At 40.8% G+C, this 27,948-nt stretch overlaps 1 protein-coding gene across 1 annotated transcript in view; it reads left to right on the forward strand.

Annotated features, from left to right (window-relative positions):
• The window catches only part of LOC139914641 (glycine receptor subunit beta-like), a 39,306-nt gene that overhangs the window by 1,503 nt on the left and 9,855 nt on the right, over positions 1-27,948 (forward strand). The window contains exons 2-9 of the mRNA XM_078290199.1: positions 1,869-1,975; positions 7,230-7,297; positions 8,418-8,644; positions 10,605-10,687; positions 11,547-11,684; positions 16,868-17,020; positions 17,799-17,947; positions 22,556-22,714. Of these exons, the coding sequence (XP_078146325.1) occupies positions 1,869-1,975; positions 7,230-7,297; positions 8,418-8,644; positions 10,605-10,687; positions 11,547-11,684; positions 16,868-17,020; positions 17,799-17,947; positions 22,556-22,714 (1,084 nt within the window). The remainder of the gene's footprint in view (positions 1-1,868; positions 1,976-7,229; positions 7,298-8,417; positions 8,645-10,604; positions 10,688-11,546; positions 11,685-16,867; positions 17,021-17,798; positions 17,948-22,555; positions 22,715-27,948) is intronic.

Genomic DNA, 27,948 nt, shown 5'->3' on the forward strand with positions numbered 1-27,948 from the left:
TTTTTCAATATTAATCTGGATTGAGGGAGCAAACATTCAGAGTCAGAGTTAAAAAGTAAATATTAACGTTTTCAGTCCACTCAGTGGATACTGACTAGCACCTACAGTAGCCTATATACAGCTAATCTGCTAGTCTCGGAAACCCAGCTGTATTCCGAATAACGTTAATAACCCTTAGTTCTTCTTTTTGGGAATTCAGCCGGTCATCTTCTTGGCATGGAAAAAAAAATATCCCTCACGCCCGCGTGTGCAATGGGAGGCGAACAGACGGGTCTGGCGAGAGAGAGAGTGAGCGAGCGAGACAGAGCGAGAGAGAGAGAGTGAGCGAGACAGAGAGCGAGAGAGAGCGCAACACACACACACACAGAGAGAGAGAGAGAGCGAGAGACAGACCGCACAAAGAGACTACTTCTGTTTGGATCTCTTCCCAACTCGTCTCTCCCAACATTTTTGCAAATGTATTGTCTTTTTCAGACACCTGGTAGAACTGCCAGACCGGTGAAGCCATTTTAGCGGCGCGTAGAGAAGTTGTCTTGCGTGTTTTGCGTCATCTGATCGGCGCTTCTGATCGGTTTTTATAGAGACCACCGATCAAACTATTTAGAACGAATATCGGCCGATAACGATCGGAGCACCTTTAGTCATCATGTCTTCTAAATTTATATATCAGTTGTTTGTATTGAAAATGTCCACAAGCTAAATAAAGTAGCACAGTTGGACTAAGCCCACCCACTGCATGCCATGTTTAACCAACCCTTCAGGCAGAGATGAGAATCCAGCAAAAGAAAGCCTGTAGTTTCCATTAGTTTGAACTCGCTGCCGGTGAATTTGGAACTTCCCCCAGCCCACCCCTGAGCGAGTAGACAGACATGGTGCCGCCTAATAGCATGTATTAGTAAGGACTGATCTATGGAGATAAGGTTAAAAAATGGCAAAGTGTCCCTTTAAACTCAATACATTCCTACTTTACACAGGCATCGCATCCAGCAATGTCATTCTAAAAATTTTCCAATGTTATTTGAATGTTAATTATTCTCATGTATTTCCATAACTGCGTATCTGAGCGAACAAAAATGGCACATGGAGTTCCCCAGGGGTCGATTCTTGGGCCACTTCTGTTCAAATTATGCAAAACAACACTATTTCCTAGCATAATTATGCAGACGACACTCAGATCTACATAGCTTTATCAACAGATGACTATGGTCCAATAGATTCACTAAATAAGTGCATTGAACAAATCAATGACTGGATGTGCCATAATTTTCAGAATAATTGTTTTTGGTGCCAAAGAGGAGAGACTTAAAGTCACTGCTCACCTTAAATCCCTCTCACTGAAGACTAAAAACCAAGTCAGAAATCTTGGTGTAGTTATAGACTCTGACCTAAACTTTAATAGCCACATCAAGACAATTACAAAATATGCCTACTATCACCTTAAAAATATCGCAAGAATTAAAGAATTTGTGTCCAAACAGGACATTGAAAAACTTATTCATGCATTTATTTTTAGTAGGCTTGACTATTGTAACAGTGTTTCTGGTCTCTCTAAAAAAAAAAAAGCTATTAGAGAACTGCAGGTCATCCAGAATGCTGCTGCCAGGGTTCTAACCAGGACTAAGAATATGGACCACATCAGTCCAGTGCTGAGATCACTGCATTGGCTTCCTGTGTGCCAAAGAATTGAGTTTAAAATTCTGTTATCTTTTTAATCTTCTTGCACTGTCTTTTTTAAATGTGATTTTAATGCTTTCACCTATATCTTTATTTTTCTTTTATTTATGCAAAGCACTTTAAATTGCCGTTGTGTATGAAATGTGCTATATAAATAAACTTGCCTTGCCTTGCCTAATAACATCTTTTAACAGCCAGCTATCCCCAGAAGATTTGGCCCAGGTTCCTGCTAACTCCACCTCCAACATCTTGAACCGTCTGATGGTCAGTTATGACCCAAGAATAAGGCCTAACTTCAAAGGTAAGAATACAAAAAAACTATGAAAAACTAAGAAAACTATGATATAATTTATGACAAAAAGGGTGGTGTCCACATCCAACCTATATTTAGGCCAGGTGCTGGATAAAAGTGTCATGAAAAGTGGTTCAAAAAAGTATTGTTGCAGTAGCTGCATATCAATTTTACTTTTTGACCCTAAGCTCTTTCAAGTCAAGTCAAGTCAAGTTTATTTATTTATATAGCCCTTTATCACAAGCATGTCTCAGAGGGCTTTACAGAGAATGTGTCTAGCTAGGTCTAACTAAACACAATCAGTGGTAAACAAAATTTTGTAGGACAGCATAATGAAAAACACAAGGTAGGTAGGAGCAGATTTAGCGAGACAAACAATCTACCTATTCTATATAGCCTAACCTACCCGGCACCCCAGCCTTAGACCCTAATGCACACAAGGAAAAACTCCCAGGAAAAAACTTGGAAGAAACCTTGGGCGGGCTGAGGCAGATAGGGATCCCCCCCCGGGACGGCTTAGCGTGCAATAGGTGCCGGGCAAAACATTGACAGAGTCATGGGCAACAATGATGACAAGAGAAAACAGAGAGAGACAAAAGAAGGGGAGGAGCATGCGGCGGTGAGGGGGGGCTGAGGCCAGCAGTAAAGGAGCGAGGGCAGCAGTCGTAAATCAGCGTCCAGGAGGGAGCAGCGGAAAGGAAGAGCAAGGCAGCACTGACGACGAAGAGCCAGGGCAGCACCCGTCACTGCCAGGTAGAACACTGACCTGGAGTCAGAAAGGAGGAGAGAGAGGAAGCCGCGTACACACACACAACACACCCAGACACACACACACGTAAAGAAGAAGGGGGGAAACAGCTACAAACAGAACACACAGGGTCAGAGACACAAAAGGGGGCAGCAGCATCAGGGATGTGGGAAGGGACCGAGGCCGGCGCTGACGACCACTGGACTGCACCGGAGTCTGAAAGGGGGAGAGAGTAAGGGGAGAAGCAGCAGCAGCAGAACACAAGACAGACACGTTGGGTGGGAGCAGGACCAGGCCGGCGCCGACGACCGGCCGGAGCAACACCTGTCCACTGGCAGGTGGAGCACTGGACCGGAGTCTGAGGAAGGGGAGAGAAGACAGCTGCACACAGAACACATGGAGTCAGAGCACATCGGGTGGGAGCGGCAGCAGGGATGGGACTAAGGCATGCACTGGTGACCACTGCACTGCACCGGAGTCTGAGAAAGGGGGGAGAGACAGGTACACACAAAGACAACGAACACACGGAGAGAGAGAGATCCAGGTGGGAGCAGCGTCAGGGATGGGACTAAGGCCAGCACCGAAGACCATCAGGGTCAGAGGAATCTGAGAAAGGGAGGAGAAAACCAGCCGTGCACACACACACACACAGAGCTGTGCAGAAGCAGCACAAGACCCAGACGTATTTGGGCACAGACACGCTCATACAGACAACAGATAGGAAGTGATTAGACACAGTGTAGCCAGACAGTGTTGCCTTTCTCAGGCAAAAGAAGAGCTCTAAACCAGTGTGTGGACTATCCTTTTTTTGAACCACGTTTTATAATTTATGACAAAAACAGCTTTTCGGTGAGAAGGTTACGTCACAGGATTTCCACAAAGCACACATGAATAACTTGCCTGTCACCATTAAGTGAGGAGATGAGATGGTTCAGTCTTGCCAGTGCCTGGGGGTTCAGATCAACAGCAAACTGGAGTGGACTGATAAGATGGAGGCACTGTACAAGAGAGGGCAGAGTAGACTGTCTTTCAGTGTATGTAACAGACTACACGTTTTACCAATTCCTGTCCAAATGGCCGGTCTTTCTCAGGCATCCTGAAAAAAATATCCCAAGAGTCATGTGCACCGTCTTTTCCCTTAAAGGTTCATCTCACTAAACCTCTCTGTGATGATGATTGCACAGTAAGGACACTGGAGATGATTCTGCCATTTCAGAGAGTCAAAGAGTTAAACAGGCAAAATCCCAGATATTAGCAAACTGAAATCCTTCGCCCTTGAGCGATTTAAAAAAAAAAAGAAAAAAAAGATGACCTTCACGGCAAAGAGACAGACACAGGCCCTGTGTCTGTGTGGGGGAGCAGGAATTTGTTTGTGTGAACAAGACGGATCCACTACATTTACTGGTTAAAAGTTGACCCAGCAATGTTATGTATCCCATTGGTTAAAGAGCCCATTGAGGCTGATGTCAACTTCCAACTCAAGTAAGAAAATGAAATGGAATCAAAATGCTCCAGCATGTTGCTACTACCACAAAATCATAGCAAAATAATTATTCAGTAGCAAACATTGTCTCAAAAAAAGGCAGAAGATAGAAGGTGAGAGAAAGTGAGGGAGAGAGAAGAAAAGAGGAAGAGAAAGAAAAGATGTGATGCAGAACAGGAGAGAGGAACAATAACAAAAGAGAAACAGGAAGCGAGGCAAAGAGAGAAAAGAGAGAACAGGAGGAGAGAGTGTGGTTGATTTGCTCTGAGGAGCTTCAAGCTACAACCAGATGTCCTTCACCTCTCTCAACACACACACACACACACACACACACACACACACACACACTCACTCACACCAGACCAGCATCTATGCAGCTACTGCAGCAGTAACAACACACACACATACACACCACCACCTCAAGGTGTTTAATTCCAATCCAGATGTCAAAAGGAAAGGGAAAAAAAGAAACTTATTACTGATTCCTTTGAGCACGTTTCCACATTCTCATTAAATTTTTAAAGAAAATAGATGTGTGTTCTTTCAACATGTGATATTTTCTGAAACGTTTTCCACCCGTTTGTACTAAACCAACACATGGCCAGCCCAGGGAGGCAGGGATTGGCATGTGACCTCCAAAAATGGAAACCAAGCGTCAGGGCACAGTACTGTAGTAATGCTGTTCTTAGTAAATTTAAACTTGTTATTACTCATAAGAAACGTAGCTTAAACTTCAGCTCTATTAAGGGTCTTGCGCATGCGTCATCTAAAACTGTTGGTCTAAAACTGCTGGTCTAAAACTGTGGTGGTTCTCTGCGGCTGCAGTTCAATGTTTCTCACGGAGAGAGGAAAAAGATTTGTGTTCGTGCTGTTGTTTTTTTGAGGTAGGGGTTTACCAGGGGTGGTTTGGGGATTGTCATTTTTACCTCAGGACCACAGGAATTTTATCCTGTCCGGCTGTCTGGATGGGATTCATATTGTAGGATAATATGATTTTAATGCAATCTGGATGTATTACTTTATTGTAAATACTGTAAATTACCAAGGGGGATGTATCATTTCTGTCAGATTCCAGAATACGCCTCCTGTGCAAAGTATTTGTAATTTCTAAATCCTATTGATCCAGACGGTACTACAATTGACCAAGGACGTGGGAGTTTGCTGAAAAACAGTAGGTTATTAACATTAATCCACACGGGATTGAAATTACTGATTCACTCCGGTACAATCTACGTTACCAAACCTCTAACAATATTACAGTTTTTCTCAATCACCTAGATGCATTTCCTAAAACGGTAAACTCATTCTCAAAACAGTGTCTCAAAACCTCACATCAATATTGTAAAGTACTTTTAAAAGCAACCTCAACTGTATTTTATACTATAACTATACTTATAACTATATTTTATTCATCACTTATTACAAATATCCTCCATTTTTTTTGGCCACTCGACAAGCCCCTATGTTTTGTTTTTTTTGGGGGTTTTTTCGGCACCTCCTGCACATCTTTTCTGTTTTTAGTTGTTTTCAACTCCCAATCTCTTATGTATTATATTCCATCTCCCTTCACTGTTATGTTATATAATGTTGTTTTTTACTTCTTAATATGTGTAATAAACTAAACTAAACTAAAATATCTGGTCACCTTATCTGTATTCCATCTATAGGCTAAACACTGATTAGCCTACCTGTCATATTATTTTTTAATGAACACAGAATCACAACAAAATGTCTTTGTGTCCAGCTACAACCCATTATTTAATTTCTGTGTTCCGCAAAAAAGGTGAGAGTTTAACTTCAATTAAATGTAGCCTAGTTCTCAATTCTGGGTCCAATTCTCTTTTCTGTATATATGCTACCCTTAGGCCACATAATTAGCAGCCACAATATTTCTTTTCACTTTTATGCAGATGACACACAATTATACCTTCCCCTAAACCCTAAACATGCCAGTAGCTTGGCCACACTGAAAAACTGCCTTGAGGACATTAAGTGCTGGATTTCTTAAACTTTCTCACACTCAACGAGGATGAGACTGAAGTTATTCTGTTTGGTTCTCCAAATATGACTCCAGGGCTTCAGGAGGGTCTTGACACCTTGGTAACTAATAGCCTATCAAGCCCTCTGCCAAAAACCTGGGATTTATTTTTGACTCCAATATGACTTTTAAAGGAATAGTTCACCAAAAAACTAAAATTCAGTCATTATCTACTCACTCCCATGCCAGCTGAAACTTGGGTGAAGTTTGTTAGTCCATACAGCAGGCCCTGCGCTCCACAGCTGAACGGTGTAAAAGCCTTCTCCAAAACAACTGAAGTTGCTGGGGACCTGACTTCACAGTTCAAAAAATAACGGAAAATAACAATAAAATGACTCCATGCAGCATAATCCAAGTCTCCGGGAGCCAACCGATCCTAAATTGACTTGAAAAAACCAACATTTACACCATTATTTAGCTGAAATCGCCACTCTAGCTGTTGATATGAAAAAAATGCTTACGTTTGCGCGCACCCGAGATACAAGAACGAGGGGAGAACTACATGTGTAACGCTTACTCAAATTACTTGAAACAAGACTTCCGGTTTGGCCGTTTAGCCTTCAAAATAAAATCGCAAGATTTTAAATAGGTAGAAATACTGCTTTAAACCAATTACTTTGTATTTAATCGGCAAATTCAATAAGTGAGCACTCATATCAATGTTGCAAAGGAATACGGCCATCCACCACCCTGGCCACAACGCCCTTAATATTTACCGCACTATTTCAATGTCAGACTACTTGCTGTTTATAGTCATGTTTCAGTCACGTAAGCCCCTTCACTTGATTCATGTATCATACGAAATTACGGTGCATTACCTTTCGTAACCATTACTACAAACTTGATATGAGAACAGTCTGGTTCTTTACATACAAAAGTAAACTTACTCTGTTTAGTTTCTATATCTGCTAGCATCACAGTTAGTGTGTGCTTGTGCCTGTGTCTGTGTCTGTGTCTGCGTGTATGTGTATGTGTGTGTATATGTGTGTTTCAGGTATCCCAGTCGAGTCCAGAGTGAACATATTCATTAACAGCTTTGGATCCATCCAGGAGACCACTATGGTGACACACACACACACACAGCCACACATGATTGTACACACTTTTTCTTTTATAATCTTTTATAATTTATTTTGCCATGTTGATTTTTGACTGTAATAGAGTTTTGTTAAAAGCTTCATGTCTATAAATCTACTTTGTAAATAAGCGATTGCTTTGGCCCAATTTTCACAACAGTTTCATTGTGCAAAACCAAACTGACTTGCCAGAATGTTACCTCAGTTAACAAAGTGCACAACTAAAAATCACAAGTTCACCCTCTGCATATAAGTAGAATATTACAATGCTTATACTACTAGTGCAGATCACTAAATCAACACATGTATTTTAAATCATGTCTCCTTACTTCCAATGACTGCCCCAGATAGCAGAACTGCAACATAATTTGATTTTTTTTTTTCTTTTTGGCATTATTATTTTAAAATTCAGCACTCACTAAAATTCAAGAAGGAATATATTCAATGTTGTGATGCTAGGATAAACCTTTTGCATGATGTCTCACCTCATTTGACACAGGTATTGCATTAAATACAGATTTTACATTAAAGTCACAATGAAACCGCATTTTAAGAGCATCTTGCTTCCGTAATGATGTATTTCCAGTTGAAACAGGATATTGGGGCAGGACATATGGTGAGGGAAAGTGTAAATCAATGGGATATAATTTAGGGAGATTGTTCAAGAATCTGTGATGGTTTTATTAGTTGTGTAGGTCTCCTGGTTTTCCAGGACGTTAAAGTAATATAAAAATAATAAATACATTTTTGTCTTTTTTTTCCACATAAATTGTCAAATAGGTGTATGGTATGATAGTTTGAATGAGCTAAAGAGGCACAAATGTCATTTTTTATTTCAGTGCAACTGTTTTGCACATAGAAACTGTTGTGTAAATTGAGTCAAAGTAATCGTAAAAAACTACACAATGTTTGATTTGTTAGTTTCCTCTATCACACCTTGTAATTTTGTTTAGTGTTTTACAAGTGCTTTACAAATAAAATTATTAGTAGCAGTAGTAATAGTAGTACCATTAGCAGCAGTAGCACTAGTAGTAGCAGCAGTAGTAGTAGTAAAAATAGTAGTTATAGCAGTAGCAGTACTAGTAGTATTTTCGCTCTCTCTGCAGGACTACAGGATCAATATATTTCTTCGTCAGAGGTGGAACGACCCTCGTCTTCGTCTTCCTACTGATTTTAAGAGTGACGCACTGACCGTTGATCCCAAGATGTTTCAGTGTTTGTGGAAACCAGACCTTTTCTTTGCCAACGAGAAAAATGCCAACTTCCACGATGTCACGCAAGACAATATCCTGCTGTTCATCTTCAGGAATGGAGACGTCTTGATCAGTATGAGGTAGCCTACACACACACACACACACACACACACACACTCACACATATATTTGTGTTTTATTACAACAGATGAATTTCACACTCGCTGTTGTGATTTCAAAAAGTTGTCTGGCCTTCTTTAACAATGAGAAGGGAAATGCACTGCATTATATTTAGCCTATCTATAAGGCTCCCTGTACTAGACATTTCTACTGTTTTTTAAATCCAGTAATTATGCTACCTGGTGACAGGACTAGTTAGTTTAGTTATTTTGTTGGTTTCTGCTACTATACACTTTAACTGCAAAGCATTTTGACCCCTTGGTGATTTTAAAGCTGCACTAAGTGATTTTCCGACCACTAGAGAGTGACAGAAACCGCAACACATTTGTAAATAAAGCACAGCAAAACTACTGGACTACGGAAGTCCCTATAAGGACAAACCGTGCACAAAGGTTACATGTCCCACAATGACATGTGCAGAGGTAGGTAGCAAGTTTACTAGTTTAACAAGTTTACTCACTCGCTTCATGGATTCCACCATTACAAGATTTTTTTTTTCAGGAATGGGAGGGGAAGAGCGCCGCTTTCAAACAGCGAGGGAGGACACAAGCTAGTTTTTAAAAAATTAAAAGCTACTGATTGGGTCGGGAGAAGCCTCGAGTCGGTCAGGGTTTTGACAATAAGCGTGTGGATTGAGTGGATATTGGTTTATATCATTATGTCTCAAGGAAATCTCCACATAGCACACGTTAGTTTCAGGATTGTAATTTTTATGAATGTTTTTTGTTCTCAGAGCTCCATCTCAATGAGACTACCTGATTAAATAAAGGAGAAATGAACATGGACTTGGCCAAAATGAAAATTCACTCATTAACTACTCACCCCCATGTCAGTTGAAATGCTATTGAAGTTGGTATAAGTTAGTCCCTGTAATTCCACCTCAGCCTTCTGCCAAACCATTGAGGTTAGCGGGGCCATCTTTTTTACAGCTCCAAAAACAGCAGAAAATGTCCATCAAATTTCTCCAAACAGCTCGTGCTGCATAATCCAAGTGTTTCATAGCCAAATTATTGTACTGTGGGTCCACAGTCCAATATTTACCTCATTACCACCTAAATTTTCCCCACTGACAATGATGTGTTCTACAATGTGCCAACAGTCACCCAGCAAATGCTGTCGGAAATATTGTAATTACAAGAATGTTTGAACGACCCAATAAAGTGGTAAATATGACTGGGACAGTCTAATTTTACATGATGCCAAGATGTGACATTGTCACTCATTGTTTAACCTTGGTGTCATTGTTTAACTTAGGTGTCACGCATATAACTTTAAGCCAGTAAACTTTAAGCCAATATTCTCCTCTTCATTCTGCGTTTTAGCACAAAGTAGCTCTGTACTGCTTGGTTTCTAAAATATTCACCAAAAAAAGGTACTGTTTTGTTAACATTTAGCTAAAATAACATGTTATTTCTGAGCAAAAGTACTTGAATATGTTATGAATATCATGTTATGACTTTCTTACTCAGAAGTACAAGTTTACAAAGAGCATTGGAAGGCAGCAAGACTCTTCCGCCAGATCAATGTAGGGCGACCAGGGCTTTGTAGGTGGGGAAAACCTAGGAGATTATTAGGTAAATATTGTGCTTTTGGACCCACAGTGCAATCGTGTGGCTACAAAACACGTGGATTATGCAGCACAAGCTGTTTGGAAAAACTAGATGGACATTTTATGTTTTTTTAGACCTGTAAAAAGATGGCCCCTTTAACTTAAATAGTTTGGGTAAGAAGGCTGAGATGGAACTACAGGGGCTAACTCGCTGTGTTTGGTGGTCCTACCAACTTCAGTGGAGTTTCAACTGACATGAGGGTGAGTAGTTCATGAGTGAATTCTCATTTTGGTGTGAACTATTTCTTTAATGAAGCTATTTTAATCTCTCTTCTGCTGAACTGTGTGTGTGTGTGTTTGTGTGTGTGTAGGCTGTCAGTTACTCTGTCTTGTCCTCTGGACCTCACACTCTTCCCCATGGACACACAGCTCTGTAAGATGCAGCTGGAGAGCTGTGAGTACACACACAAACACACACACACACACACACAGTGTGGGTTAGTTGTTTCACTACATGTACTTCAACTATTATGAATAATTTACCATGTTCACACTGTGAGCAACACAATCAACAAGTCAACGGAAGTACATTTATTTACTAGCATTTACTAGCTGAGCAAACAGGGAAGCCTGGCTGATATGAGCAACTTACTGTGTCACAGTGACCTAAATTTGGAAACAAATCTGCATTATCAGACAATGCACTTTTACTCGTAATGTTACTGAATTGATCAACACCCACACCACAACTTCTTTTTTTCAGGTATCTCTGTTTTTGTAGCCTGCTGGTTGTTATTTATTTAGACATTATTTTCACACAATCAATTCTCCGCTGGACCTCCATGATGGCGTTAGACATGGTCGATAAGACATTTGTGATGTAACTGCGAAGCCTTTATTTGCAGCTCTGTCAATCAATCTGAGAATGAAAATATGTGTTGTCCTGTTTTGGGTTTCTGGTGCTGGGGTTAGCCTTTTGTTATAGAATGTGGCTGGGCCACGTGGGTGGAATATCATCTAGAGAACATTAAACATTAAAAACAAATCACAGCCTTTATACAAATAAAGGGAAGAAGAGTAAACTCTGTCTCTTGTTTAACCAACTGAGAAATAGAACTAAACATTAATATTAATCTAATATGACCAGTAATTGTCATGCCATTGAAAGGACGTCCACATGATGAGATTTGATTGGTTATACCACTAGTGTCTTAGTGTTTATGTGAGTGTATGACCCAAATCATGTGGATAAAAGGTTTTAATGCTGTTAATATTGCAAATATTAATGTACTTTTTTCATTTTTGTGTTCTAGTTGGTTATACCACCAGTGATCTAGTATTCATGTGGCAGTCTGACCCAGTTCAGATGGATGAGATTGCTCTGCCTCAATTTGATATTAAACAAGAAGATATCAAATATGGAAACTGCACCAAGTACTACCAAGGAACAGGTTAGTAATGCTATTATAACTACAGCACTAACACTACTACTACTACTTCAGTATGCAAGTATGCAAGCTGCATGACTGTTACTAGGGAACAAATTAGTAGGCTACTATTACTACTATACTATTTCTATTGATGTTACAGTAAGTACAACAAGACTAGGTAGACCTACAGTAGTGCAAGCCGGGCCTCCTCTTGGCTTTCACACCCTGTTGTTCTGTACTGCCCGTGACCTGTTCTATCATTTTCAGCCACATTGACTCGTGGAGACATTTAGAGTTTAATACAATGTTGGAAAGAGGGGCTTTTATGCCCCTTTCTGTCTTGACTGTTACCAAACTATGTTTTTGAGAAAAAGGGCCTCAAAGTTTGCAGCCTATTTTGAGACATTTATTCAAATATGTTAAGAGATATCATTCAAATATAACATAACATACTAACATTAAATTTCCAGTCTTGAGTGCCCATACACACACAGACATGTACGCACCATACACACGCTCAAGCTGACATGCACATGTGTGCACGCGCGCGCACACACACACACACGCACACACACACACACACACACACACACATTCGCACATTCACCAGCACCGGAGTTAGAAAGTAGACTATAGCCTGAAATGAAGTCAGTCCACTGAGCCTCAGTCGCGGCGAGATGGAGTTTAATATTTGAGATATTTCTGCCGGGAATTAATTTCTATGTAGTTCAATAGTAATAATTTCAGCCTGTAATAGTCTATCACTGATTTCAATTAAATTTCTCTCAATTTGGTTTCTCTCTCTCTCGCTCTCTCAGGTTGCGATGCCTGACAACTACGTTTTCCGCGGAAGAAACATTATCTTTGACTGGACAATAAAGTGAACGATGACACACCTGTTACTATGCAGATGTTCATTCAGGATTTGAAGGGACGCTTATAGTAGCGTGACTCGCCGCCTCTGGAAACTCCCGAAACTTGTGTACAAACTTTTAAACTAGCCGTTGTCGATGTAAAATGAAGACAGATTCAGCAACTGCATGGCTGATTTCTCGCCTCAAATGTTTTCAGAAACACATTTCGGTGAACCATTTTCGTAATATAAGAGAAAGTTTCCAAATGAGCCGCCATGTTTTTCCAGTTTGAAATCCGGGGGCAGAAACACACCATGACAAACAATGCGATATTACGTATACCACCATAACTGTGTAGGTCTTGACACAATGGGTAGTCAGTCAGTCAGTCAGTCAGTCAGTTAGCTACTTTCACTCTTCTAGGCCAGTCCCAGAGGCCTGGCAAAAACACAGCATGGATGTGGAAGTGACTTATGTCAGTGGTGTGTGCAATGTATGGATGAATGGAAAGTAAGATGTCGAGTGTTGTATGGTGCAAATAAGAAAAAAACGTAACCGTTTATTTTACAGGTCCACAACTTCATAGTAATTTACTGGAAAACAACTGTTAATTTCTTAAGAAGTTTCCTGGAAGGAACCGTGCCATTATGTACTAATTGCAAGAAAAATAGAAGAAAAGTTCAATGGTGAAGTTGATAAGTACCTGGTAATTTCTTTTGGGGGTTTCCAAGGAAGAACCATGAAATTATATAGTAGTTATATAGAAAATGGAAGTGGCCAGTTTGGTGGAGTTGAGAAGAAAATAATCTCCTGGAAAGAACTGCAAAACTATAAACTATTTATTGGAAAAATAAGAGGCAGAGGTCGCTATGATAACCCAAATAATTATTAATATAATTACTATATATATATATATATATGTATATATATATATTATATTTGTTATTTGTTGAATTATTTACTTATCTGTAATTTATAACCTTATAGCATAGACATGTTGACCACTGGGCAAAGCCTATACTGTGGAGTCTAACACAAATTTAGCAGCCCTGGCTTAGTGTTGGCATCCTCGTCAGCAATGACCCACTGAAGAGTTGGTAAATTGGCCTACCAAAAGGCTGAACTTTGAGTTGATGGCTACAGAGATGGAGCACAGCTGCATCTAGATGTACTGGGTGGTTGCGAGGGTGTACTAGGTGGTTGCTAGGGCGTACTAAGTAGCTGAAGTAGAAGTAGTAGCAGTACTAATGGTACTAGTAGAAATGGAAGAAGTCATAGTGGTAGGTAGTAGTAACAGTAGTACTAGTAGTTGTAACAGTAGTAGTAATAGTACTCGCATAAGTAGGAGTTGTTGCAGTTATAGTAGTAGTAGTAGCAGCAGTAGTTGTATTAGTTGCAATTATATTAGAAATAGTAGCAGTAGTAGTAGTTGTAGTAGTACAATTAGTAGTTGAAGGTAGAAAGAAGAGTAAAACGGTGAAAGAAAGATTAAAAGAGTGAAGGTAAGTGAAAGAGTAAAAGTAGTAGTAGCACATACTACTACACATGGTACTACACATGTATTAGCAGCAGTTAAAGTAGTAGACTGGTATCTAGTAGACTGGTAGTATCTGAAGTAGTTAAAGCAGTTGTTACGGTCTACTAGGTGGTTGCTTGGGTGTTTCAAGGTGGTTGCTAAGGGGTACTAAGTGATTGCTAGGGTGTTTCTAGGTAGTTGCTAGGGTGTATTAGGTGGTTGCTAGGGTGTTTCTATGTGGTTGCAAGGGTGTACAAGGTGGTTGCTAGGGTGTTTCAAAGTGGTCGCTAGGATGTGGTTACTAGGGTGTTTCCAGGTGGTTGCTAGGGTGTACTAGGTGGATTTTAGGGTATTTCTAGGTGGTTGCAAGGGTGTACTAGGTGGTTACCAGGGTGTTTACTAGGTGGTTGCTAGGGTGTACTAGGTGGTTGCTAGGGCATACTAGGTGGTTGCTAGGGAGTACTATGTGGTTGCTTGGGTGTACTAGGTAGCTGAAGTAATGGTAGTAGCAGTATGGTACAAGTACAAATGGAAAAAGTCATAGGTAGTAGTAACAGTAGTAAGTGAACGAAAGAGTGAAAGAAAGAAAGACAGGAAGAGCAGAAGAGTTAAACAAAGAGTGAATGCAAGTGAATGACTAAAAGTAGTAGTAGTAACACATGTAGTAGCAGCAGTTGAAGTAGTAGACTGGTATCTAGTAGACTGTTAGTATCTGAAGTAATTAAAGCAGTTGAAATAGTACATGAACATGGTTGTTAAGGTGTACAAGGTGGTTGCTGGGGTGTTTCAAGGTGGTTGCTGAGGTGTACTAAGTGGTTTCTAGGGTGTACTAGATGGTTGCTATTGTGTTTCTAGGTGGTTGCAAGAGTGTACTAGATGGTTGCTAGGGTGTTTCAAGGTGGTTGCTCGGGTGTACTAGTTGGTTGCTAGGGTGTACTAGATGGGTTTTTTTAGGCAAAAGAATCCCTTGTGCCATAAATCCAGGGCAAGCATCCATACAGTTTCAACCTCCCACCTTATCTCTCTGAATCTGCTCCTTGGCATTTAAGGTCACATCTTCTTAAGTTTTGACAGGCTTCTCTAAAACTGTTGACATTTTTTCCTCCTTTATGTAGAATCTTTTGTTTGCCAACTTCCCCTTAAAACTTACCCCTCCTAGACTTACTCACCTTAACCTTCATCCTAGCCTAATTTAAGTTATCATTAAATTTGTTCAGCAATCTTCTGGTACTATAGTAGTCACTAGTCATATTGCCCATATATGCCCTGATGGGTGGGAGGTAGTCTGACTTACAGGAAGTTGGCTGTTGGGATATGGCCTCCGGCAGTTTCAGGCAGAATCCTCCTCCCCTTCCGTTTCCTGTGTGCTGCTCTTTTCATCCCTCGCTGTTGTTATAACAAGACCTACACACTTTCCTGCTAGCCCTGTTCAGGTAGATCTGTTTCTACTGAAACGAATCAGCATTAAGACCTTAAATTGATCGGGTGTGCAAGAGTAGAGCTTGAACAAAAACTTGCAGGACAGGAGGTACTTGAGGACTTGATTAGGAAACATTGCTTATGCCCAACGTATAACTGGCAGCAGCTTGCCCCAGTGACATGGATTTAACCAAGGCACTGATCCTCTCCACTTCAATCTTGTTTCTGTGATATTGGGTTAACAACATTCCATATTAGTTACTATTTTTGTGTCCCCTCAAGTAAAGTAGTGCATCATACTCAGTTGTTACTAGTACTACTACCCTGGTTTAAGAGATACAAACAACCCAAAGTGTTTTTTCCATTTATCCCACAAAGATGCCAGACCTTTCTCCTGCACTGGCACAGTACTGTGGAGAAAGGTCTGGCCAAGTGAGGTGCAGCCCTCCTTGCAGCCTTTGCCCTCTTACCACCCTGCATCTGCTATTTGATTTGTGATAGTGCAAACTGTTTATACATCCGGGCCTATAATGTTAAGATTTGGCAAAGATGAAAAGCAAAATGGGAGAGCATTTGTGATCACGCTTGTAACTATACTGCCACCAATGTCCAGATATCCTGGGTTGATGGAAAACGAGAGAAACAGGGGGCAGTTGACTCAACTAAAGGCATGGAGTTTTGTTGGCAGCTACTGGTCTACACATTGAGTAAGCAGTTTCATTTTAATAATTTTTTGAAACTATATTTTAGAGACTGTCTTGTGAGCCAAAGTGACCAAATCAGAAAGCCATGCTATTCACTAACTGTGTGTAATGAGTGTAAAGAATGACTAAGAGCGTTGGTCAAAAAACGAATGCCTCTATATGCTTGTCGTGGTCATGCATATGTAACTTATATAAACATCTCATTATTTCCCCACATAAGTTATTTGTAGGCAAGTCCATGCAAATTGAAATTGTGCCCAATTCACTAACACTTCGCAATACCAACCCCATCATCGCCAGCAAGTCAGTAAGCGTGGGAGAGGGTTTTCCATCCTACAATCTCAGATCAGATCAGAGATCGCTTCAGTTACAAAGGGGCTTTTTGGCGCTAGGGTGCCAGGCTTGGTGGACTGAACTGATTTGTGTTTGCAATTTGGGATGAAGGGGGCTATTTGCTTTGCACAGTGCTCTTTTTGAGTGTTTGTTTATACCTCACATTTGCATAAATTTCTTTGTAAATAAGACTGCTCTTACCTCAAACAATTGCGGTACAAAAAAGTGCATTCTTGTCTGCCTGACCTGTCTGCCTTATTTACATGGAGAAACCTGGAAAGGTAGACAGATTTTACTATGCAGTGGCTATATTTTCCCAATTCCCAACATTTTTGAATAATCAAAAATTGCCCTCTCTCGGTCTGTCTCTGTCTCTAGGATACTATACCTGCGTTGAAGTGATTTTTACATTACGTCGGCAAGTTGGTTTCTATATGATGGGAGTTTATGCTCCAACTCTGTTGATCGTAGTTCTGTCCTGGTTATCATTCTGGATCAACCCTGATGCCTCTGCTGCTAGGGTTCCACTGGGTAAGTAACATAAATACACAAACACACACACACACAAACAAAATAAAAACACAGGGATAACACTATGTATGTGTGACACATCCTGGCCAATCAACATGTACAGAGAGGGATTTTGTGTTTTTTATTATATGGAAATGCAAGATCAGATCAGTAAAATTATGTCTTGCATGTAAATAAGGCATTTAGCACTGCAGAAACTGTTGATGAGATGAGATCTTTAGGTGACAAATTAGTGAATCAAGATGTGTACACCGTCACATTATGATACTGTAGTTGAAGAGTATGTGGTGCATCCACCTGATGTTGAAATGTGGTAGTCCCTTGGGTTATGTAGCTTCCTGGCCATGATATAACCCCAAAACTGGCGATTCTCTATCTATTGGTTTGATTGATTTGGTTTTCTCCTTGTTCCCTTCATCAGGTACCCTATCCTCTCTCCTCTCCATTCATTCATCCATCCACCCTCTCTTCCACTATGGCATCCCTTCATCTAGTTGACAGTGAGTAGCATGTTGATGACATCATCATACCATCGAACCATGTCATCACTACCATGCCTCAAACACCTCATAGGAAAAATATCTATCCTTCTCTCTTTGCCTTCCACTTCCTCTCTCTCCCTTTTTCTCTCTTTCACTTATTTGTTTTTATTTGGATGAATGTCACATTTAAAAAAAGCAACTAAATATTATTATTATTATTATTGTTATTGTTGTTGTTGTTGTTGTTGTTGTTGTTGTTGTTATTAATATTAATGTAATAATAACTGTGTTTCTAGGTATTTTATCAGTGCTCTCCCTGTCCAGTGAGAGTATGTCCTTGGCTTCAGAGCTTCCTAAGGTTTCCTATGTGAAGGCCATTGATATCTGGCTCATAGCCTGTCTACTATTTGGGTTTTCATCCCTGGTGGAGTACGCTGTGGTGCAGGTCAGTTCTCATACACAAACACAAACATTTAAATACTGTACATATGCATATTGATCTCAAAAAATACTTGGACATGAACACAGCGACATCTGGTTTTAACATATGTCTTGTTGTCCCACAGCATTAGGTTTGTATTAGTGTTCAACCGATATGGGTTTTTGATAACAATATGGATATTTAGGTCCAAGCACGTAGTGCTGGAACCCTATTGTTTTTGCTGGAATTCTTTCTTTCTTTCTTTCTTTCTTTCTTTTTCTCCCCTAAAAGTGTCTGCAGCTCAGAAACCGTAAGTCCTGCAGCAACCATATTTGGCAGGTGGGCTTCTACGGCCCCCCACTACTCAGGCAAGGCAGCCCACGCATATTGGCCAGATGGTGGCGCTATAACAGGCAACTTTACGTCTTGGCGAATAACTTCTGAATCGTGTGTCGTAGACTGAAAGTTCTTGTGTCCATAGATTCTTTGGAAGGTGCTGAGTCCAACCTATATATCAATTTCAATGTCGACCATATTGTATTGTCCGCCATTTTGAATTATTTAAGAAACACTTTTTTTGCAACTCCTCCTAGCCCGTTCATCCAATTCACATGAAACTTGGTGTAGAGAATCTTGGGACCGTCCTCTTTCAAAGTTGCATAAAGGTTATTGATAGGTCAAATGGTTTGGCTTTTATCGACCAATAAACACATGTTCACATGTACACATGTTCTAGGATGATGTCCAAGTCGATCCATGAAATTTGGTCATTATTGATGAAAGTGGGCACGGCTTATTGCATAATAATCAAATCTTCATAGGTATTAAAGTCACAACTTCAAAAATTAATTCCTGATGAACGGCCTATAGCATTTGTATCAAGGATCTTTATCAGAGGCTGAAACAAAGTATGCCCAAATGGAAAAGTAGGCCCTCATGATCATATTTGGAGTGAAGAAATTCCATAAATATCTCTAAGGGAGAAATTTTCAGGCTGGAGGACCCTCATCATGACAACCCTGGTATATGTCGAATGAAAGCCCGCAGCAACATATGGTGGCCTGGCTTAGATGGTGAAATCCAGGAAATGGTGCAAGGACATTCAGTATATGAGGCTGTACAGAAAATGCCTAATGTGGCATCGCTTCACCGTTGGAGATGGCCAGAAAATTATTTGAAATTTGAAAATTATTTTGCCAAGAAGAACACTTCTGGTGGTCATTGACAGCCATTCAAAATAGTTGGAAGTATTTCCTGTGACCTCCATCACTTCCCACAGCACGACTGAAATGCTGCGGGGCCTGTTTGCTTCATATGGGCTACTGGAGGAGTTAGTGTAGGATAATGGCCCCCAACTGGTTCACTCAGTTCCTGAAAGGAAATGGCATAAAACACACCACAGTACCTGAATACCATCCTGCTTTGAATGGTGCTGCAGAGCGATCAGTGCAAATCCTGACGCGATCTCTGATGAAGAGCATGCTGGAAAATGATGGGAAGGCTTATGTGTCACTCACCCATCATTTGGCAAACTTTCTGCTCATGTGTCGCAACACGCCTCACACAGTTACAGGTTGGACACCAGCTGAGCTTTTTCTGAAACAGCATATTATTATTATATGATTAACTTTATATGACAAACTCATATAGAACCTATATAATACAAGGTCACAATATGTATTTTGATTTTTTTTTTTGAATGGACACTAAAAAAGACATAGAAAGAAAATAACAGAAAATAACAATAAAAAGATTATTTTATTGGTCTTTAAATCCATCCGGGGAGCAGTCCACTGGCAGACCAGGTAGTGCTGGCAGAAGTTCTTGACCTTGGCCCCCATGGACCGCCATTGGAACTGGTCCTGGATCCACTCCAAGGTGTTCCTGGGCCCGAGGTGTCCACCATTATGGAGGTGGCCCATGCCCATCCACTCGGGATTGGGAGGCTACCAGCAGGTTGGTGTCTTCGCCCCTTTGTCACAAAGTAGAAGAGGCTGCTCTTGATTTTAAAATACTGGAAAACGAGGTGACCCTCTGTCCGATGGTTCCCCTCCACATTCAGGACCTGGTTCCAACAGTGCTTTAGTCGGTTGTCCTCCAGCTGTTCCTTGCTGATGAGTTTTGGCAGGACATCTGATGGACCAAATCCAACAGAGAATTAGATTGAATTTCTGCCTCACCTCCCCTGTCAGCTGCCTCACCCTATTCAGCCAGCAGCACCGGGTGGGTGTCGTTTGTTGCCCCTTGGGGTCACCTCCTGGAGCTTTGTGCCTGGCCGTGCATCTATGGTGGCTGTATACATGGCCTGGAACCTGGGCCAGTCCTGCCCAAGGATGAGAGGTACCAGCATCATATCTGAGACCCCCACAACCAGGGGCCCTTCACCTGGAGATAGGCGCCACCTTGGCCCCCGACACAAGGCGGACATCCCCATGGACGCTCATGACAGGGAGGGAACTTTCTTCCTGGTATTCCGGGATCAGGATATGGGGTTGGGCCAGGGTGACAGTTCTGCTGGAATACATGAGAGCTTGCAGACACCAGCCATGGGCTCTGACTGACAATGTTGTCTTGGGGTGTCAGCTAGGTCAGCAGGTGGTGGGCAGACTGTCGGGGGTCAGCTGCATCTGTACTAGCTCCTCCATCACTCTCCCCAGGTTCTCACCAATTGCTGCATCACCTGCTCCTGCTGGAGGGACAGTAACGTCTGCTGGATCGCCGGATCCATCCACTCAGGAAAGAGTGAGATTGAGAGAGAGAGAGAGAGAGAGAAAGAGAGAGAGAGAGAGAGAGAGAGAGAGAGCAAGAGAGAGAGAGGAAGAACCCGAACACACACCAATCCAAATCCCCACTGTGGGGTAACACGGGGGTGGTCAAGAAGATCGGTAAGAATCGTTTTTTGTTCCCCTCAGGGGAAACAAACTCTGCCTCTCAGTTGATTGCTCACATTCTCCACCAGTGTGGTGGGAATGAGAAGCAGAGGCAAGGTTTGAGTGTAAACAGGGTTCCCGGAGGCAGATTTAGTATACACAACAGGTACATTACATTACATTATGTCATTTAGCAGATGCTTTTGTCCAAAGCAACTCACAATAAGTGCATTTTGTCGACAGTAGTGAAACCAACTGTGTATCACAGTCTTCAGCATTTGTAGAATCAGAGTTTTTTTTTATTTTTTTTTATTTTTTTTAAGAGGGGGAAGAAGATTGTTACATGATAGGTTAGTTCAAGTGGGGTGAAGGAGAGGTAGAGTTGAGTGTCATCAGCATAGCAGTGGTAGGAGAAGCTATGAGAGGAGATCACATGGCCGAGGGATTTTGTATAAGGTAAATGGATATACAAGGTGGGTAAGAATGATGGTGAAGGGGAAGTGTCCGTGGGGATCAGCGCGCATATAGTCGGGACCTGAAATTATGCATATTTTAGTTCTTGAAACAAAGCAATCTGCTGTAATGGAGTAATTGATGTAATTGATTATGTCTGATATCAGTATAATTTATTGTTAGCTTGAATGAAAATCTGTCTGTTATCTGGGCACCAGATTGTGGGTCTCTCAAAGCAAAGTTCGACCCACTCTGGAGGTTCTGATGATTATTCAGAGTTAAATTCAGCAGGATGGCTGGATAGCGGTGTTGTAGCAGACAGGACACACAGACACACGTATTGGCGTGTGTGTGTATTTGTGTCAGGCAGATAGGCAAGGCAGTAAGGCTCTCTTCACCAGCTTCACCAGCTTGGCTTGTAGTGATGATGATGCCAATGAGTCAGTCGAATTGGAACAAAGTTGTCAGACTCCTTTAGCACACGTGTAAACGCGCACGTGACCACATAGTGCATGAAGTCCGCTTTGGACATTGTTGCATGTTGTTTTGTTGTGATCAGGTGAGGGGTGTGTATATGGGCTGGTACGTCTAGTGTTACGGCGGGAAAGAGCTCATTACATATGCATAAAACATTGATTTTGGCTCCCAGATCTGTCCAATATAACTGACCGCCATACCTTTGATTTTATTAAACTCAGCGCAAATTCTTGAACACTTTGATATCAAACATGGTTATCTAAGCCCCATATAAATATGAAGAAATTGAGTAATGCAAATAACTCTGATACACAACCTCACAGTTACGCATAAATCAAGAGATAAACATTAGAGTCCACCCCAATGTGATAACCAAGGTTTCATGAGTCTGTATCAAAGATTTCTCCTGATTTTGGACACATTCCAATGTGTCTCATCCCAGACTTTCTGACTCTTTGGGGATTAATAGAGACAGGCTGTGTATTGGAGTTTTATGGCTGTTTACCAGGTCTGTTCCCTGGTACCATCTTTTAGGTTATCTATTAGGTAATTTACGTTGAGGTCAGTGGCCTCCTTTAGGATCCAACCGTCTTCCCCCCACCTTACTGATCTGTTATCAGGTGGGGGCACACACACAGGATGCAAATGGCCTTTCCAGATGTGGGATGATAGGCTGCATTCACTACAAAAGGAAATGAGACCAGGAATTGTGGCAAGGCATGTTTCTGTAGTGGAGCAACACTAATAGACACATACTGTAAATCTTGTAATATGGATTCCAACAATAATCAATTTTGGCTTTCTCCCTCCCTCCATCTCTCTCTCTCTGTAGGTGATGTTGAACAGCCCAAAGCTGATTGAGGAGGAGAAAGCTAAAATGGCCACAAAGGAGAAAGCTCTGAGAGAGAAAGAAGGAAAGAAGACCCCAAGTAAAACTAACAACACCGTGAATGGGACTGGTGGGACGCCGATACATGTCAGCACTCTGCAGGTAAACACAACTACATCAAATGGACTGCTGGGATGCATATATTGCAGTTGCATTCATTATTATTTATCCTATTCTTCCGTGCAGATTAGCATATTAACAACATATCAACATTTAGTTTGGTAGATCTATTTGAAATGATATTCTAACCAACTTGTGGACTAAGTGGACTAAATACTATGTCATGATTTTACAGTCAGTTTAACTTTTAAAGTAGTAAAGTAGCAAAGTAAAAACATTGATAGGTTGATAACTGCCATTGTTGAACATATCCCTTAGCTTTTCAGACTTACCCAGTTAATGTTCATGGCTAATTTTATGTCATTCTGACCTGTGGTTCATGAGAAGAAGTTTTTTTAAATGTTTTTCCAAAAATCCAAAATGGCAGCTGTTTGCAATTTGATGGCAGACATTATGGGTCCGAGAGGGAAAAATCTTCAACATGTCCAAATACATTTCTTCACCAGGTTTCACATCTCTACGACTAATGGGTGGGGCTGAGCCTTAAATGATGTTGAACTTTGGTAGTACCTTCGCTTGTGTAGCTTCCTGGCCATGACATAACCCAAAAATCAGTGATTCTCTGTTATCTGTTGCTCCGGGGCTCCGGTAGAGATGATTGCCACTGTATGGCAAAACAGCTCTGAAAATCACACTTCTAGCACAAAACGAACGCGAACAAAGCAGATTCTGACAATATATAAAAAAACTAGTCCTTTTTTTTTTTTACATGAATCGCTTTTAGTTTATAAAAACCTTTCAGTTTGAACAAATGTAACACTGAAATTGTTCCGACCGCTTTTCAGTGTTACACGGAAAGGTTTAATAAACATAAAGAAAGTGATTCCGGTAAAAAAAATTCAGCAGAATGACATGTGGCTTGGCAGATATAAAGTTATGTTTTTACATTATGTGTCTGACCAAACTGTAGAATGCCAAGTGGATTGATTACTATGGCATGATTTTATAGAGAGTTGAACTTTTTGTGCATTTTTTAAAAATATTGATAGGTTAAAAACTTGGCCTTTTTTGGGCCGATCCATTAGCTTTTCACAAACTAAATAAAGGCACAACCACGTAATGTACCTGCCAAATTTCATGTCATTCTGACCTGTGGTTCATGAGAAGAGAAGATTTTTAAAGGTTTTTCAAAAAATCCAACATGGCAGCCAAAAATTATAGATGGACATTATGGGTCCTAGAGACAAAAATGTTCAGTATGTCCAAATACTTATGTGTACTAAGTTTCAAATCTCTACGACTAACAATGTGGCAGGGCTGACCCTTAGACTTTGAGGACTTACTATAGCGCCCCCGATGGGCCAATCAGTGCCATTCTTTGTGTCCAAGTACCGAGTGACTAGGATTATCTATGTGCCAAATTAGAAAACAAGTTATGTATGGCCAAGTTATTGGACCAAATAGTGCAGAAAAAAGAATAATAATAAATATAGCTGCATATACTGTATTGCTGCATGGCAGTGATGCGCTGGGGATGGGAATGACCTGCTTGCTATTGAAAAATGTTTGGAGCACATGGAGTTACAGTTATGCAGTTGTGCACAGTAATTTAACTCCAACTCACAGATGAAGTGTTGACATAAGAAGTATTGTCTAATAATCTGTTTTTCATGTAAGACATCTTCTAGGTGAGATTGACAAGTGCAGGTGTTGCATATTTCCACTGATAAGCAGACTGTTATTGTTAGGGCAGAGATCCATAGCGTTTGTACTTATGCAAAAGATGGTGAAATAGAAGTGCAGTTTGTGATGCTAACATGGGTCTTTGATTTCACACAAGAAAATATATATTTGTATAGAGTATGTGGCTAGTTATAGTTGATTGAGAAGCATTTGCCGTTGTTCACAGTGCACCAAGCAAAAGGGAAAATGCAAGGTATTATTAGGATAATAATAATAGGATTTCCAGCAATAACAAGGTCAGGTCCTTGCACCATTGGTGCAGAATTTTGAACACATTGGAGCCATTCTACCTCTTTTTGGTTAAGGCAGGTAAACAGGGCAATAGTCAAGGTGAGATTAAATAAAAGCATACATAATCCTCTCTGTATTGTTGACATTCATGATGGATCTAACTTTTGCATTGTTCCTGAAATGGTAAAAAGCTTGATTGAACAAGCTTTTTAGTATGTTGCTCTCAATTAAGGCTCATAGGACTCCTAAATTCTTGAAGGTAGGCTTAATATATTGATATATTGTTGGGTGCAGGATGATGAGATGATGAGGAAGATGAGGAATTAGGCTGACTGTACAGTGCATCTGTATTCTTGTTCTAAATGTTTGCTACACTGTGATGGGGGTGTGACTGTTTTGAGATCCGAAAATGGTGCTTTGAGGCATTCAGGTCACAGTGTTTTCAAACCTGATATGGAGCATGGATACACCAATGAGATAAGTGGTTTGAAACACATTTCAGAGATTCAAACTTTTTTTCAAGGATTGGAGACACCCCTGATTATAGAGATTTGAAAGACTTGACAGTGTTTCGAAGTCTGTAAAACCTGGAACTCTAAAACCTAGGAAGGTGTTTTGAGAGGTTTTTTCCAAACACCACTACGGTGTTTTGCTACCTTACTTTCATGGATTCCAAACACCACTACGGTGTTTCAATAGCTGACTGTCAGGGAATCCAAATACCACTATGGTGTTTTGATTTCTTACTTTACGGCACTCCAAACACCACTATGGTGTTTATCCTTGGCAGTAGCTCAGTTTTACATTGTTTCATGTGGTTTCATATCGATCGACCTATTATTACCAACCATTTTACCCATTTGTCAAATATTGTTCAATGAGTTAAAATATCTTTACTACAAATCAAGACAGAAAAATATATCTTTTACAGGCATTTTTATTTATGCTTCATTTATGATTCATGCTATCACAAACAAATCTTAGTTTCATCGATAAACAATCAGCAGCATACTAGATATTGTATTGTAGGGCCATCCTTAGCCCAATTTTGAAAATGCCTGCATGAAGCAATGAGATACATCATATGTCCCTAAGTTTTGTAAACATTCATAAGTAAAGTCAAAGATATTGTGTGACAGTTGTATACTGTGTTGACAATTAAACAATAATAAATAACCATTGTAGCACCCCCTTTGGCCCCTTTGGTTCAGTGGCATGCAAAATGTTGTGCATGATGGACGAACAGATGGATGGACAGATGGATGAATGGACAGGGACTGATCCATAGTTCCTCATCTGGAGTGGGGGGGTTTTACAAAAAAGGTAATGAGAGTTGAGGGGGATAGGTAGATCTTACACTCTTGTTCTTGAAGGTTAAACGTTTGTCAGGGATGTTTATGTTATCTGATACTGCTACCAGAAAATGAAGTATGAGAAAGCAAGGCCAGTGAGGGCATCAGAGAAGTTGTGCACAGCCAATACAGTTTTATTTGTGGCTACTATGTAAAATATTGGCGCTGTAAGAACGGGCCAATGGTTGAAATATAGGGAGTTATAGGGCAGACTGAAGCATCTTGTGGGGTTGATGTTTCCTAAAAATGAGAAAGAACAAATATCATTATAGGGGAGAAGAGTAAGTCAGGAACCATATACATTGAAGGCAGATCCTGAGAGAGAGAGAGAGAGAGAGAGAGAGAGAGAGAGAGAGAGAGAGAGAGATGAATTCAGTTATGAAGGGACACTGGTTTACTGTTCATTAAAAAAAGGAAATTGATCAAGAAGAATTAGTTTGATTTGACACAACCAAGAAGCAGCTTATTTCTGTTCTCTCCGTTACTACCTTCTGTCCCTCTGGTGGAGCATCAAGCTGCTCTGACCTCCTCATTCAACAGTATCGAGGTCTGTGGCTGAGGGAGGACAGATGAGGGATACACTCACACTTACTCACACACATGCACACCAGAGTTAGTTATGATTCCACTTATATTCTTCTTGAATCTGCAAAGGCACATACATGATAACTATTACAGTAGCAGCTGAAACACTGAAGTTCTAACAGTAGCCTGTGTATTTAGCATAAGCGGAGCGACCGCGGGGGCAGAGGGGGCGACCGCCCCAGGGCCCACGCTCAGTAGGGGCCCCCCTACTGAGCGGCTCGATTCATACCTCTATGCGATCTCATTCCTAAATGACAACGATTCTGCCGCATGTTCATTAGGGACACCCGTTGCATAAAATCAAGCGCTCCTAACTAGTGGCAACACTGCGTTTCACCACGTGACGAAATGCGCACATGCAGAGCGGGCAGAAACCGGCAGGAAGGAAAACAACTCCAGAGAGAGACATGACGGAGAACAGTAGACACACACAACACTTGTTCAAAGCTTGTGTTCTAAATAAGAGAAGAGAGATGTAAGTTGATTGTTTTTATGATAAGTGTTGGATTCATCAAGCATTTGAAGTAAGCTATTTTGTCTGTTAAAAAACAAGCGCATATCTTTGACAGGCCGACAGCGTGTGTTTTGAACTCAGTTCAATGCATTGTCATACGGTAATCAGTTAAACTACCTAATTCCACTAACGTTACTTAAATACCACAAGGTAATGATGCTACCTACCGTTAACGTTTGTAGGGCAGCAGATTACAAGTTATCTGGTTACTGTTAGTGATGCGCGGGTCAGGTTTTTTTCAACCCGCGACCGCCCGATCTGACACATGTATCCGCCCGACCCATTTTCATACACATAAAACAACGACCCGAAACCGATCCGCAACCCGAAAAAAAGATTCAGGAAGCCAGGTAAATTTCCAAAGACTCATAATTAAGGCTATACTTAATGCTGCACTGTGCAGTCAGTGTGCGCAGAGTGTAATGTATGGATGGCAGGATAAACCAGCTGGAGATTGGAGAAGTTTAATACCGTTAATTCAATTTAAATTTCATTGGAATTTAATCTATACATTGTGTGTGTACTCTGTGTGAAGCCCATTTGACCCGCAAAGTTGATGTGACAGTCCCACTACAGTCAATATCATATTTTTTGTTGTTTCTGTCTGTATCAGGCAAAAAGAGTGCAGTAAAAATATCTAATAAAAATGGTTTTGCTTAAGAATCGTGAGAGACAATCGTGATCTCAATTCTAAGCAAGAAAATCAAGATTGTCATTTTATCCAGAATCATGCAGCCCTAGTATAGTATTGTAGACCGCTGTGTCTATTTTATGTTTATGTTATTCCCGTGTAAGAAACACATGGTACTGAGACAGTGCACCTGGCCTGTCGGCGTTCAGCACCACCGCCG

Source organism: Centroberyx gerrardi, chromosome 3 (genome assembly GCF_048128805.1).
Source record: "Centroberyx gerrardi isolate f3 chromosome 3, fCenGer3.hap1.cur.20231027, whole genome shotgun sequence".
NCBI classification, from domain to species: Eukaryota; Metazoa; Chordata; class Actinopteri; order Beryciformes; family Berycidae; genus Centroberyx; species Centroberyx gerrardi.